This window comes from Podarcis pityusensis (assembly GCF_964106645.2).
Source record: "Podarcis pityusensis genome assembly, chromosome: 2".
NCBI lineage: Eukaryota > Metazoa > Chordata > Lepidosauria > Squamata > Lacertidae > Podarcis > Podarcis pityusensis.
Genome location: NC_138029.1, coordinates 44822538 through 44838427, shown reverse-complemented (window position 1 = coordinate 44838427; position 15890 = coordinate 44822538). Strand labels below are relative to the sequence as shown.

Below are 15890 nucleotides of genomic sequence, written 5' to 3'. Positions count from 1 at the left end.
ATAAGACAGAGGTACCGTAGGTAGGGCGGTTCTCCAGAAGGTGGTTTACAACTGGTTCTTGATGGAGTTGCATTGCTAAGTGTGCAGGTTGAGCACTGTCGTGGCCTTAGCCCTGGCTGGGAAAGCTCAGGTGGCAGTGGTGTCCAGGAATATTCTTTACCAGCTAGACTGGTATGCCAGCTTGCAGTTCTAGCTGGACAGACATGGCTGACTTATTCATGCTCTAGTCATATCTGGGTTTGACTGCTGCCATGTTTGTGAAGATGTCATTAAAGCCTATTCAGAAACTTCAGCTGGTCCAGAATGTGACTGACTGAGTTCTGTTAAGAGCTGGGCGATTGGCTCACAAAACACCATTACTGTACCAGCAGTACTGGTTACTGATGCATTTCCGAGCCCAGTTAAAGTGCTGGTTATATCCTTTATGTTGATTACAACCATTAAACAGAAGTACAAAATATAAAGTAGTACAAAATTAATATAGTAGAACCAATTATGCGTTATTAAAACTGACAAGCTAAGAACTAACCATCTTTACAAATCTAAGAAATATTACATTCAGATATATTGCCAGCTGTTCAGTAATTGATTTATTAGACCATTTAAAGAAGATTCTCAAAAGGGTCCATAAGATCGACTAGGAAACTGTCTCTTAAGGAGCTAAATTATGCTTTCGATAACCCCTTGATAACATTTATAGTAGAAGAACCCATGATAGACTGTTTCCAAAGGACTGAACCTATCCTTCAAGGGACCATTGGCAAATCTCATGCCTAGGATCTTAAGAGGGTAAACAGTGCCAGCAAAACTGTTCTTCTGTATTTTGATAGTTAGAAAGTTTAGATAAGGAGTTGTGATCAGTGTTTGAAATTCACCAGGCACCAGGGACATTTTGTACCTGGCTGTTGGCCACTTGCATCTAAGTGAAGATGCCCAGGTGCCAGGATGGCACCTGATGTTTCCACCATCTGGAGGTGCATGTCTGGGGATCGGATCCTTGGATCTTGACTGTTTTCACACACTAGCAACACGTTCTGTAGAATTCTATTTGTTTATTCCATCTGCACAATCAGAATGAATTTCAGGAACCAAAAAGTGATATTTAAAAATATGGCTTTGAAGCTGTCTGACCCCCAAATGGCAACTAACCCTGGTTTAAGGAGCCATTTGACACCTAGCTTAAATATCTGAGTTTCTAACACTGGTTGTGATCTTTAAAACCTTAAATGGTTTGTATCCCATATATTTGAAAGTCTGCCTACACCTGTACCAACCTTCTCACTATTTGAGTTCAACAGTGGAGGCCCTTCTTGTTTGCCCCACACCAATAATAATTACATTGGTTAGTATGAGAGAGCGACAGAGAGCACATTTTCCATTGTAGCCCCACAGCTTTGGAATCTTTTCCAGTTGGGTTCCACCAGACTATTAACACTGTGCAGACCTTTTGGAAAGATCTGAAAACCTGCCCCTTTTCAGTGGCTTTTAGTTGAAAGAGTTTTATTGAATTTTGCTACTGTGTTGGCTGTTGGTTTTGTTGGTTACTGGTTTGTTTTAATATATAATTATATATTAGTATTTATGTTAGTGTTTCTATTGGAAGCCTCCTTCCAATAGAAGGAGCTTTTACTCTTTTGAGAAAGAGAGTTTACCCTTGAAGGAGGTATGTTAATATAGTAAGAAAGTGAAATTGTGTGTGTGTGTGTGTGTGTGTGTGTGTGTGTAGGAGCATATCCTTAAAAGGTTAAATGTGAATTTTAAGACTTTTTTTTATTAAATAAAACAGTTTATTACTAGGTGGCTATTCACCTAGCCTGACAGAGATGTAATTTTCATATGACATAAGTGTTCTTTCTGTATGCAATGGCATCCAAATAGCACTGCTACTCCACTGTTAGTGTCATGGACCAATTTTTCATTAACCCAGTAAGAACCCTGAATTAATCTGGGTGGATAAGGTAGGGTGTATGAAAAGGGAGCAATTTTGAGCTGTGTTCTAAGGGTGAGGTCAGAGATTATTAATCTAAAGCCATTTTTCTTTTCAACTTGAAGTTCCCCACCCTGTTCCAGGAATATTCTAGCCCCCAGCCAAACCTGCCACCATCATTTTTTCTTCAGATAGGCTTTTTCTCTTTAAAAACAATCCTATTGCTACATCTCTTGTAGCATCCCTAGCTATTTAGGCAATTAGTTGGCATATATCAGACTGTTGCGTAGGAAGTCTGGCTGAGGGTAGGAGGACAACACGTTCTTTCAAATTGGCAGTCTGTCACTTAGATGGTTTTCCTTTGGCGTAGACCTCAAAATGAATGTAGCTCATGCCAGAAGAGCAATTTGAGCATTGAAAGTCTAGCTATCATTGTCGGATTTAAATGCTCAGATGCACTTTGCCTGTTTCCTAACCTCACATATTTGGTGGCGACTATTTCTATGTTCTCTAGGGAGCTTTTGGTGCCTTACAGAAGATCTGTGAAGATTCTGCTGAGCTCCTGGACAGTGATGCTCTCAACCGGCCTCTTAATGTTATGATTCCAAAGTTCCTCCAGTTTTTCAAGCACTGCAGCCCCAAGATTAGGTATGTAGCTGCTGTGCTACTGATTCTTGTTCTGTGCTCCAAAACCTGAGAAGGATGTGCTCTTGTTGAATATTGCACATGTGGTGGAGTTGCCCTCCTTATCCAGGCAGCATCGGAAGTAAAGAATGGTTTGACAGACTTGGCCAAATTGCAAAATTGTCATGTAAAGGAAGGTTTATTGTAAAGTGGCATCCTTTACTTTTGGAAGTGTGATTGTTACACTGATAGCTGTATACTGTATATAATGTAATTGTTATTGTAAATCACTTGTAGCTGAGTAAGATAGTAATAATAAAACATAACTGACCAAAAACCCCACAAACAAATCATTGACTAAGCAGCATAATGGCTTAGTTCAGACATGGATCAAATAGGCCATGATTTATTAGACTTTGGGGCCCAGTGCTTGTGCCCACATCCTCCTTCTTCCTTTCTTGGATCAGAATATTTGCAGGGTTAATTAAACCACAGTTTCCAGTTATAACTGAATCTCTGCCTGATGTTGGTTTCATGTCCTGATTTGTAATTGATTAAACTGCACTTTTCATGTTCAGATGTAATTGGAAACTGGCTTAATAAATCCTGGGAGTATTGAATTCCAGAGTGATGGGGAGGAAGCATGTGGGCACAAGGCTCATTCTTGGCCAGATAGATAAATAAATCTGTCCTAACCAGTCCTGTGTCTCCAGTAATTCAGTTCCAATTAGAGATGGAAATGTAAAAGGCAATAAAAAGTTGCCTATTCTGCCAACCCATTATTTGAGGTCTGTGGGGAAAGCCCTGTTGCTGGTCCCACCAGTGAATCTGGCCAGTGGAATGGCGACTTGTGAAAGGATCTTTTTCATAGCAGTGCACCAATTGTGTAACTACTTCTATGGACAAGTGCATCTGTCCCATGCATTGTTGGCATTTAAATGCAGACTAAAGTTATATATATTGCTCAGGCCCTTGGCACATGAATGCCTACTGCAATCTCGGTTGCTGGCTTCTGCATTTGATTTTTAATGAGGTGTTGTATATGATATTTTAAGTCAGAAATTAAAATTGACATAAATGTTGATTTTTGGCTTGTTTACATTGCAAAACTGTTCCTTGGTACCCAGAAAAAACTGCAATTAAGCTAACAGAATGCACTGATGTTCACTTATTGGAGGTAAGTAGTAATTGCTTGGTCAAGTGGTTTCAGCTGTCTTTACTGTCTCTTTAGGTCCCATGCCATTGCATGTGTTAACCAGTTCATCATGGAAAGGGCCCAGGCCTTGATGGATAACATAGACACCTTCATTGAGGTGAGATGGATTTCTCTTGTCCAGTTGTGGTTATTGAAAGCTGAAGCATCACAGTCCATGACTATTTATTAGGCACAGAGTTCTGGGACTTAATACCTGTAAGGGATGCTCTTGATGTTAGCTGGTCTATCAAGAAATTCTTGAATGTTTGCCACTGACCTCTGTGCATTTATAGATCCTGCATAATGTTCTAGGGTATACACGAGTTCACCCATTGCCCTTGCCAGACCCCTTTGGCCTCATTGTTGCCCTATGCAAACAAAGTGCTTTACTGAAAGTGCTCCCCTGTTGCTGCATAGTGGCAGGGAAAGTTAACAGGAGCAGTTGAGCAGTTTTTCAGAGAAATGTATCCATAATTTGTTGATCTACCTCCTTGAGGAAACACCTAATATGGTCCTAGAAATTCCTGAATTCCCCAGATCACCGTTTGTGTTAGCCTAGCACAATGACTTTGAATCTTCTCAACTGTTTGTTCATTTTAATTTTTTTAGGCCAGTTTTTCCTCTCAGCCCTCGTAATATCTGCATTTTGCCTCCTTTTGTAAATGTAGGGAGTGCCAGATCTTAAAGCTTTTGTCCACTTCTTAATAAGATCTTTTTAAAAAAAAGGAAGATAAGGATTTTTAACACTTGCATCCTAAGCTTTCCCGTGTCTCAGTGACTTCTTTCTACTGCAGTAACATATCCCTGGCCAGAGGCAGCCTTAGGAAATACAGGCTCCAGTACAGAGAGAAAGGTATTTGGTTCTTAACACCAACATACTCCTTTGCTTCAGGCCTAGTTAAACATAGTATGGCCCTAGCTATGCTTCCTGAGACCAATGTTTCTGTTGTATTGTGCTACCTCTGCACTTGCAAATGTGCAGGCAGTGTCTGTAAAAACCTCAAAATGTTCATAGGCTAGAACATATAGTTGGTCCTCTCTACTTTGTATGCTTTTTGGTTGTGTTCCTCTTATATGCACCAATTGTCTACTACGTAACTGTGTGTCATTTTGTTACCACACCTCCACTCGCCAAAAATACTAAGCTTGCAGAGAACTTAAGAGTTCACATACAAAATAAGCACATTTGTGTTTCTATTGGCACAAGAGCCCTGAGCATAATGCTTCTCTGCTGTCTGGCCAAGTTGCAGCAAGTCTAGAAGAACCATCTCTGTGTTGGAAGGCACAGGTTTGGGCCAGTTGAAGGGGGTGGTGTTTGATTCTTAGTCAAATTATTTTGAATGTGTGAATGTTAACTCTGCCTGCTCTTGGCAGCACCTGTTTGCTCTGGCAGTAGATGAAGATCCTGAGGTTCGAAAGAATGTTTGCCGAGCACTGGTGATGCTGCTAGAGGTGCGGATTGATCGACTGATCCCTCACATGCATAGTATCATCCAGGTAAGTGCCTTTTTTCTACGGAGTAAGTCCTCTTAAAATGCTGCCTTGCCTTTGTTTGTTTCAGCCACTAGGACTCTAAATGATATATCTAGAAGTGCCACCAAGTCTGCCTGAAGGTGATGGGAGCTGATTGGGGATTTCATCTCTTGATAGCATTCCATGTTAGTGGATCAATACTGTGACTGAGTAGGCATAATTATGCCACTTGTTCGGTGGTGGGTTTACTTCATTGATTGATGCCGCTGACCTGGCAGGTCACAGCAAAATGCTGCTGTATTTTGAGGGTAAACATCATCATTCTATGAGACAGATGCAGCAAAGGCAGTAGCTGTCTTTGAGCCAAAGTTACATGTTGGTCCTCTTGTTTCCTTCCAGTACATGTTGCAGAGGACCCAGGATAGTGATGAGAATGTGGCGCTGGAAGCGTGTGAATTCTGGTTGACCCTGGCTGAACAACCCATCTGCAAGGAGGTGCTCTCTTCACACCTGGTGCAGTGAGTAGCTTTGCCTCTGCAGTACTAGCATTCTAAGTTGCATGTTATGAAGCCCAGTTTTACTTTGCTTCCTGGTTGACTTAAGTCATGGCTAGGGGCTGCCACCCCTGTTTGCTCCATTCACCAACCCTTTTGTTGATCCTCCACCAATCCAATTCCTCCTTTCCTTTAAACCTGACCAATCTCCATCCCTTTAAACCTCACCCATCCCCTGAGCCCCACCCCCTTTTAAGGGAAGGGGAGATGCTTTAGAAAACTATTCTGAAGCACCTTCCCCACTTCGTTAAATAGCTCGCCTGGGCCACCTGCCACCCATGCTGCTTGCCTGCTTGATGTTCTTTCACCATGCAAAATGCAGCATGACTGCAGCCTTACATTTTTATGTATATTGTACCTTTGTACTTGTATATTGTACATTTTTATGTACAATAGGGCAGTGAGACTCCTGGATATCTTAGATTTACTAGATTTGAAGGGGCCTGGGCATCTGCATGTCCATTCTCCCTGCAAATGGTATTATTGCATGTTTCTTCGGCTGTAGCTTTGTGCAAAAACAAATTAAGGCAAAAGCTGGCATGTTGCTAAGCTAGTTTTCCTCAGCTTAGCTTTATCTTTACTTTCATATTTTAAGCATATATGCTTATGGTTTATCTAGTGAATCTAGTACAGGGCTCTTCCAAGTTAGAGGTGTGGAGCCCTTCAACATTCCTTCAATTCTGTTTTTTCTGCAGTTCATCATTACTGCAAAGTTGGGGAGAATTGCCAGATACGTGCAGTATGACTGAGCATTCGGAGCTGGGACAGAAAGGGATTTTTTAAATGGAAGAGTTCAAGGGAAAGGTGGCTGCTATAGAGCTGCTGTGCATACTTGTTGCTTGCCCAGAGTACCTGTTTCTCTTTCCAACTTGGCAGCAGAGAATAGCATTTTGTGCTAGCCACAACCTTGTGAGCGTGGGATTGCATGGATTATATAAATTACTGTTGGGCTTTTCTGTCTGGCAGTAGTGGCACTTACACTAAGCAGTGTGTAAACGCTTGCTTGCTGCAAGAAAATCTGTGTTGTAGGGGGCATTATCTGAACAGTCAGAAGCTACTGAAATGCCCTCCCCCCCCCCCCCATGTGCACAAAGACATTACTGCTCCTATTTGGCAATGATTAACTTCAGCACCTACTGTGGTCTATGTCATTGTTGCCCCAGGACCCAGTTGGTGAATCACTTTTTCTACTCCTTCTCCTTAACAGATTGATTCCAATTTTGGTGAATGGAATGAAGTATTCTGAAATTGACATCATATTGTTAAAGGTATTTGTTTCCAACTTAGGATTTAATACAATATGTATTTCCACCTTCTTCTGGGTTTTACATTCCTCAGTCACAACTTGTTTACTGAGCATAACAAATGAAAAGGATTCTGTGTTGTAACATCTAGAATCTCATTCATCCTTACCCCACTCTTGCTGCTGACCATCCTTACAGGAACAGTGCATGGCAGTATGGTTGGCAAATCTTCCGCAACAATGAAACTTTGCCCTTTCAGTTCTGATAGTTGAGGACCCTCATTCCGTAAGGCTGTAAATTATTCCTTGTCCTATTCCTAAAATTGAGCATACTGGGTGACTGTCAATCCCCTTCTTATGTAGCTGGCATTTTAAATGTACTAGTTCTGTTCTACTGAAGCTGGGTCTGTGGTGCTGGGGGCTTTCACAGGAACTCCTGCAAGTTCCATCATGACCCACACCTATATGCTGACTGAATAACCATGTCTTTATAAGAAAAGTTCTTCCTAAGATTAGACTAGGGTTATGGGCTTGATCAGCTGAGTTAAAACACTTTTTTCTGAGTTTCTTGGCTGCAAAAACCCCCTGGTGACTTTAACTGTTTTGCCCCATTTAATGTAAGTCAGGGCCAGTCTCACTTTTCAAGCGAAATTCATACATGCTTGCACCCTCCCAAGTCAGTGGCCAAGCACATGCATTCTTGGAAATGATGCATAACCTATAGTCTGACAACTGTGATGGGTTGTTGTATTCGTCCTGTCTGATCCATGGATGCATGATGTGAAGAGTCCCAAGAAGACTGGAGGGTTACCGTTCTTTGCCAGGGTTTATTTCGGCATTAAGTAACAATCTATCCCACCAAGAACAAAAAATACTGTACTGTTTTGCAAGAGCTCATTTCCCTGGCAGACGAGACTCGGTATTAAATGGGCTTCCATGTGCTCTCCCTACTCAATTTCAGGGTGATGTGGAAGAGGATGAAGCCATCCCTGACAGTGAGCAGGATATCAAGCCTCGTTTCCACAAATCACGCACGGTTACCCTGCAGCATGAGGAGGAACGGCTACAGGATGATGAAGATGGAGAGGATGAGGATGACGACGATGACACGCTATCTGACTGGAATCTGAGTGAGTAGGGGAAGAGTTGTGCAGTGCTTTTGAGATGGGAAAGTGCCAACTATGAGGGTGCCAGGAGCTAGTAGAGTGGAGCACTGGGCACTTAACTGACTTGATACCATTCCTTTTCATTTGTGATAGTATGGGGCAAATGCCTCTGAATACCAATTGCTGGGAATCGCAGGTGGGCAAAGTATTGTGCTTATGTCCTGCTTGTAGACTGTCCTCAAGCATCTGGTTGGCCACTGTGAGAACAGGATGTTGGACAAGATGGGCCATTGGCCTGATACTCTAGACTCTTTTGTGGGAAGAAGATACACACCGAAGGAGCTTATTCAATGGTCCAATTTTATTTCTTGTTAAAAAGATAGTTCTTGTTTAATAGAGTTGCTGGAGTTGCACAGCTTGGGGTTTTCTTACCCCTAAAAGATACTTTCTGCCTTGCATGTTTATCCTAAAGCAAGTGCTTTTTTCCTGCTTGTCTCTTCCTTAAAAGACTCTTTGTTCCCACAGAGTTTACTCTGGGCAATGCATAGGGAGTCACTTTATGCTGGAGAGCGGGCTCAAATAGCAGCCAAGGCTCCACACACCAGATTTGTCAGTCATCTCTGCCTTATGACCATCTGTAGCATAAGGAGGAAGGAAATCCAGCTGGGAGCTCCTGAGTGGAACCAATTGTGCCCCAAAGCAGTGAGGCTTATATTCAGCCCCAAACATAAACAGTGCAAGTTCAGAAATGCAAAGGAACAATAAGGCACAAATTGGGAGACCTTATGGGCCTAATTTGGCTCATGGGCCAGAGCTTTCGCACTGGTGCTCTGTAAAGATTCTACCACATAGCCCCATGTCTCCTACAGGAAAATGCTCTGCTGCCGCCCTTGATGTCTTGGCCAATGTCTTCAGAGATGAGCTCCTCCCACACCTGCTCCCGCTGCTCAAGGGGCTACTTTTCCACCCCGAGTGGGTCATCAAGGAGTCGGGAATCCTTGTTCTAGGTGCCATTGCTGAAGGTGAGTTCTATAATTGTATCACTTAAACTAGGGGTTTGCATTTGCAAGAAGGGAAAGGCATTGGCACCAACTTCATGTGAACAAGAATTTGGCAGCCCTCTGATATGCCTAGAAAGTATGCTGAACGTATTTTCTTGCATTTCTAGGCTGCATGCAGGGCATGGTTCCCTACCTCCCTGAACTGATTCCCCACTTGATCCAATGTCTCTCTGACAAGAAGGCCCTAGTGCGCTCCATTGCCTGCTGGACCCTGAGCCGTTATGCCCACTGGGTTGTGAGCCAACCCCCAGACATGTATCTCAAGCCTCTGATGACAGAGCTGCTCAAGCGGATTCTTGACAGCAACAAGAGAGTACAAGAGGCTGCTTGCAGGTAACCCGTTCATGGCATCACTTCACTTGATGCACATTTGAACAAGTGTGTTTATCAAAACAGTGTAAGCTCAGAGGGCCTGAATATACTTCTCTTCTGATGGTTCCTTGTAATCTATAGCCATTTCTGCTTGAATGTAGAAGTGTTTCCCAGGATGCTTTTGCAGAGTCTTGGTCCATTATGGTTAAGCATTTGAGTTGGGCAAAACCAAACACAGAAGCTATGACTATCTAGATCAGGTATAATGTGCAAAAATTTAAGAGTACCTTAAAATTGATACACATCTTGAGGCCTTCTTCCTAACTTAGAACCAGACTAGATTCTAGAGTATCTCTGAGCCACAGATCTACTCTTCTTAGATTCATCGTCTCTCCTGCACCCTTCAGGTTTTCTCTGGATGTGATGAAGAACTTGAAATTTGAGCTCTGCTGTGATAGTTCATATATTCGTACTGTCTGACCCAGAGAAATTCCCTTATACTTCAGATCAAAGAGTGGCATAGGGTTATAGTTGACTCTTGTGCAGTGAAACTGATCTCTTAAGTGCCCAGGATAGAAATTATCCAGGCATCTGTGGATTTCAATCTTTCCAGCTTCTGGTGCTGCTTTCACTTTGGTCATGCCCACCACTTTTTTTTTTCTTGTAACCTTAATTTTAGTGCATTTGCCACCCTTGAAGAAGAGGCCTGCACAGAGCTGGTCCCATACCTCAGCTTCATTCTGGATACTTTGGTTTTTGCATTTGGGAAATACCAGCACAAGAACCTGTTGATCCTGTATGATGCGATTGGCACCTTGGCTGATTCTGTTGGGCACCACCTCAACCAGCCGGTATGTGCATTCTTCCTTTTGGCATTAACAGTGGAAACTGCTAGCATTTAATCACCGTAGCTGGTTGTGTCCTCTTACCTCTTCTGATTGGTGTGAAATACTGTCAGCATAAACTAATTATTGAATGCAGGGCAGTCCAAATACGTGAATGTTTTTCCTTCATTAGTGTGATGAACAAAACCCACTGTAGTTTAACTACATGTACACCACATGTAATCCCCCTCCTTGATAAACCTTGATTGGTGGTACATTCAGAGACCTGAAGCAAAAAAGGTCTCCTATTCCAAGAATTAGTACAGTGGTGCCTCGCAAGACGAAATTAATCCGTTCCGCGAATCTCTTCATCTTGCGGTTTTTTCGTCTTGCGAAGCACGGCTATTAGCGGCTTAGCGGCTATTAACGGCTTAGCAGCTTTAAGAAAAAGGAAACAAACTCGCAAGACGTTTCGTCTTGCGAAGCAAGCCCATAGGGAAATTCGTCTTGCGGAACGACTCAAAAAACGGAAAACTCTTTCGTCTAGCGAGTTTTTCGTCTTGTGAGGCATTCGTCTTGCGGGGCACCACTGTATAAGAATCTAATTGACTGTCAAACCTGTTTCCTTGGTGCTAAGATATTGCAGGTGAAAGGTCTAGAGAAGGGAAGCCCAGAAATGTTTATTTCACTGATATTGAGGCTGTGTGTGTACTACTTTATATTTAAAGTTTTGGGGTTTTTTTTTACAATCAATCAGTATATAAATTGGGTCATTTTATAAATTAAAATTATTACTGACAGGAAGAGCATAATGAAAGGACAGTGTCCTGTAGTTGATAAAGTGAGGGACTGGGGTTCATATCCTCACTCAGCCGCCAAAGCTCACTGGATGAACCTGGCCACTCTTTGAGAGTTTTTGTGAAAATAAAATGGAGAGGGAAGAACCATATAGGCTGCCTTTTGCCCCTTGGAGGAAAGTCAGGAATACAGCTCAGCAGAAGAGCATTCTTTCTATGCAAACAATCCCACACTCAATCTTGGAAATCTCAAATTAAAGGATATCTGGTGGCGAGGCCAATTAAAACAAAGTTGGTAGCTCTCTGGGGTCTTGGGAAGAGCAGACAGTATTCGGTTAGGTGAACCCAGTGGTCTGACTTCATACAAGGCAGCATTGTAGTTCCATATATGATTAGGGAGAACTGCTACTTGGTGGAACTGTTACGAGACAGATTTTCCATTTTTTCCTACTTTGTATTATTGACTACAGAATAAAGTAGTGTTGTGGTGTGAGCCTTAACTTAAAATAAGGTAAACCAGTGATTTCTATGATGCTGTGACACTACAAAAAGTTACTTTAGTGTCATGCAGGTAGAAGTGGTTACAAGTTCCTTTGCTATTATGCAACTGTAAGTCTGCAAATGCCAATGAGGTAAAATACTAGTCTTGTGCTGCTTCTGCACAAATAATTATTCTTAAAAGGCAAAGAAACGTCAAGCACACATACTTAATAGTCTTACTTGTCAAGCATGTTGTTTTTCCTACTGATGCTGTTTCTACTTTTTCTTATTTGGTATAAATGCTGCTATTTATCAAGGCCAAGTCCTTTCTGCTTATCCAGACAAAATTATTTTTCTCTGAAATAATACCCTGGTCAGAGTGGTTGGGAAACACTTAGAAGTCTGGTTCTATGGAATTATAGTAGTAGTCCTGGTCTGACAGTATCTGCACACTGAGCCCAGAAACAGTGATGACCAATGAAAATACAAGACATTCGAATCCTGAAGCTACATGTTGAGTGTTTTTCAGTTCTGAAGGATTCTGGGCTCACTTTATGATCCTGACAGTGGCTGGGACTACAGCATGATCATAACTGGTCATAACTGATCTTCTCTTACCCAGGAATATATCCAAAAACTGATGCCACCGCTGATACAGAAGTGGAATGAGCTAAAGGACGAGGACAAAGATCTTTTTCCTCTCTTAGAAGTAAGTGGCCAGCCATTAACCTTGGTGGACTCTAATGTTTCAGTTGAAAGAACTAAGCTCTATTGTGCATAGTGGCCATGCTACTCAAAGGCAGTGGTTTCCCCACCCCCTCTGTCTAACAAGAAATATATTTAATATAATGTATTGGAAATCAGCCAAAAATGTACTGTTGCGTGTTGAGAAATAGAGACATTTTGATTCCCGGGCAGGCTCCTTGCCCTTAGTGCACAATTCTAGCTGCTTGAAATAAACACATGAAAGGGGTAAGTTGTTTCTTGTCCCTTTCATGACTGAGCTAAGTGGTTTTGTGTTAAATGGTTTCAGTGATAATAAGGGCAAGACAATGTGCATGCCAGGTGGTCCTCCATGCATGTCTTTTGAGTTGCTATCTGTTATTTCTACAGTGTTTGTCATCTGTAGCAACTGCACTCCAAAGTGGCTTCCTCCCATACTGTGAACCTGTCTACCAGCGCTGTGTGACACTTGTGCAGAAGACCCTTGCCCAAGCCATGGTAGGATAGGCTGTTGTTTTTTGGTTTTGGTTTTTTTTATATAAAAAAAGTATGCTGTATATAATACTGTTGATCAGAGAAGGGGCAGATTAACCATAACTGGCAGTAACAAAAGCTACCATTAACCATCGACTAGGCAACTGAAACTTACCCTGTGCTTTAACAGCACAAGTGTTCCTGTTCAGACTGTTGCTCAGTGAAGCTTGCTATGGCCTTGTTGAGGCTTCGTGTTTTCTTTGAGGTAAATGGTTCTCTGTTCTCAAATTTGTAGATGTATAGTCAACACCCAGACCAATACGAGGCTCCTGATAAAGATTTCATGATCGTTGCTCTTGACTTGCTGAGTGGATTGGCTGAAGGTCTGGGATGTCACGTGGAGCAGCTTGTGGCCCGGAGCAATATCATGACTCTCCTGTTCCAGTGCATGCAGGTGGGTGAGAGAGTCCTGCATTCAATGTGTAATGACTGCTTTAGGCCAGTTCATAGCTTCTGGGACCCTGGGATTTCTCAGCCTTAGCCAAGAACTTGAATTCAGAGGTACTTGAGATTAGGCTCACCATTTGTTTTCCAAAATTTAGACTAATGTTAATAAAGAAGTAAGAGAGCCAGAAAACAATAATAGGAGAATTAGCAGACAAAAGCACTGTATCATCAATGCCTCTATGTCAATGAGAAGAAATCAGGTTTTGAGGGTGGTGTGGGTGATGTGTTCTACATCATGTGCTGTTCTACACTTGAGAATTATAGACTGAGTAAATTATTGAATATGATAGGGGACTGGATAGATGGTGAAAAACTAAGTGGGGAAAATAAGTTGGAAATAATTGTAGCAGAAGCTGCAAGAATAATTGGGTGAATCCAAAGGTTAAAAAAAGAAACAAGCAGGGAGCAAGAGTCCCAGAGTGTCTGCCTTTCAAAAGGATGTTGGACTAGGTTGTTAATGCATTGTGAGTTGCATGAAGAGGTGAGGAGAAAGCATCAATTGTAAGGTTTCCCTGACTTAAGAGCCTCCTACTATCCTGGGAAGCAGAGCTAGACAGAACCAGCAATGGATAGTCCTGTTCTGGTATTTCTGAGAGGGTTTGTGCCTATTAACAGCCAAATTCCTTCCATCTGCACAAGGCTCCTTCGTAATAATTTTAACAGAGAAGGAGAGTTTATCACTGTCTTTTATGAGAGACCTGTTGAGTGCAGACCCAGAAAAAGTAATGATTAGTGAATAAATAAGTTTGCATCCAAATTTAATCTCATATCCTGGATCTTGCATATCTACTTTGTTTTCCCTCTATCACTTACAAGTGAGCACCCACCATTATGTCAGACTGAGAGACACTGCAGTAGGCCTGGGTGATATATATTGATATATCACCCAGGACCAGTATGTGGGGGCAGACCATGATGACAGCTTCACTCAGTGGTATATTGCTGGTGAAACTTTCATCGCTCTTGAGTCCTTTTGCTTCCAGCACCCAGCACGCTGAGGGAGAAACAAACTGGCTGGGAGCTGGAGGCAGAGGGACACAAGCGGCAAAGGTTTAACCAGCAATATACCACTCGTGAAAGCGCCATTGCACTCTGCCCGGGCAGAATCAAGCTGAATCTGCGAGGTGCCAATACAGCTGGCTCCTTCCTCCGCTTCTTGGCTGCTTGGCTGAGGAGCACAGTGCTGCCCTCACCTCAGCCAAGCAGTTTTACAGAGCCCTCGACCGGCCACGGTCTCACATGAGCCAGCGGTGGGATGATGGCTCCATTAAAGTGCTGCCCCTCCCCAGTTGAGAGAGCTCCAACCCTGCTCCTGCTTGCACACAAGCTGGGAGCAGGGCTGCTCAGCTGGGAAGCGCAAAGTCCGCCCTTCCCAGCTGAGAGAACCCCAACCCCACCTGACTGCCTTCTCCAAGAGGGTGTGCTGTGCCTTTACTCCCAGGAAGACAGAGCCCACCCTCCCGGTGGAAGGCAGCCAGGCGGTTTAGGGCCTCTTTGATGCTGCTGGTGGGCCCAGCGCTCACCAGCAACCCCTCTCTGCAAGGCACGAATAGGGTGGCTTTGTACCCTGTGCCTTGCAGACTTTGCCCGGGAGGGTGAGCTGCATCATTCCTCCTGGAGTGAACGACCCCCCCCACCACCACCAGAGAAAAGAGACAGTGCACCTGCACGGGCGAAGGGAGTCAAACACACAGAGCCTGATAGCTTCCATGTGCTTGACTACTGCCACTTGGTCCATCTTCGGAGAGTGGGGAGCAAGCGGGCAAGGTAGCTTGCCCACCCCACATGCCAGCAAAGGCAGAAGGAGCTTGGCCAAGGAGCCCCAAGGTCCTTGCTGCTCCAGCACAAGTAGCAGGTGACTCGGGGCTGGCTCCGCTGGGGACAGAAGCCTTTCCGCCCCCTGGCTGAGCAGCAGGCTGGGGCCAGCTGTATTGGCCACAGCCCATGAGGCGCTAGGGTGAAAGCGCCCAGCATCTCGCTGGTTGGGGCCAATGCAGCTTTTTTCAACATCGCGGTATATCACCAAACCGTGATGTTTGGCTGGTGATACACTACGATGTTGAAAACCCAACATCGCCCAGCCCTACACTACAGTCTTGATGGTACACACAACACTATCCCTTCTAAACTTCCTTGCTCTCCCTGTAGGACACCATGCCAGAGGTTCGGCAGAGCTCATTTGCACTCCTAGGAGACCTTACCAAAGCCTGTTTCATGCATGTCAAGCCATGCATTGGTAGGTACCTGTTGAGTTATTGTTGTGTGACCTTATGTTTCTTGGCATGATAGTAGTGATCTTTGTGTTAATACTGTTTTTAATCCCAAGGTCTGAGAGGGACCAAGATAGCTGCTAGCAGTTATAATAGCTCTCAAGTGGTAACAGATTTTGGTATATCTTCTATCTGGAGGAAGAAACATATCTGCCTTGGTTTTCTTTTATGAAAAACAGGTTTTTGCCATAATGCTGTTAGGGCCTTGTGTAGTAGTTTCGAGGGGGCATAGCTAAGTTGTAGAGCTCATGCATTACATGCAGAAAGTCCCGGTTTTAATCATTGGTGCACAAAACAAAGAAAAAGATTAACCAGCAGGT

General features: G+C 43.3%; 1 protein-coding gene across 1 annotated transcript in view; it reads left to right on the top strand.

The window, feature by feature from the left end:
- Positions 1 to 15890, top strand: part of TNPO2 (transportin 2) — a 31633-nt gene that overhangs the window by 6046 nt on the left and 9697 nt on the right. The window contains exons 6-18 of the mRNA XM_080991459.1: positions 2442 to 2575; positions 3783 to 3864; positions 5121 to 5243; positions 5619 to 5737; positions 6981 to 7041; positions 7978 to 8146; positions 8992 to 9144; positions 9291 to 9516; positions 10175 to 10346; positions 12219 to 12305; positions 12710 to 12817; positions 13089 to 13247; positions 15449 to 15536. Of these exons, the coding sequence (XP_080847585.1) occupies positions 2442 to 2575; positions 3783 to 3864; positions 5121 to 5243; positions 5619 to 5737; positions 6981 to 7041; positions 7978 to 8146; positions 8992 to 9144; positions 9291 to 9516; positions 10175 to 10346; positions 12219 to 12305; positions 12710 to 12817; positions 13089 to 13247; positions 15449 to 15536 (1681 nt within the window). The remainder of the gene's footprint in view (positions 1 to 2441; positions 2576 to 3782; positions 3865 to 5120; positions 5244 to 5618; positions 5738 to 6980; positions 7042 to 7977; positions 8147 to 8991; positions 9145 to 9290; positions 9517 to 10174; positions 10347 to 12218; positions 12306 to 12709; positions 12818 to 13088; positions 13248 to 15448; positions 15537 to 15890) is intronic.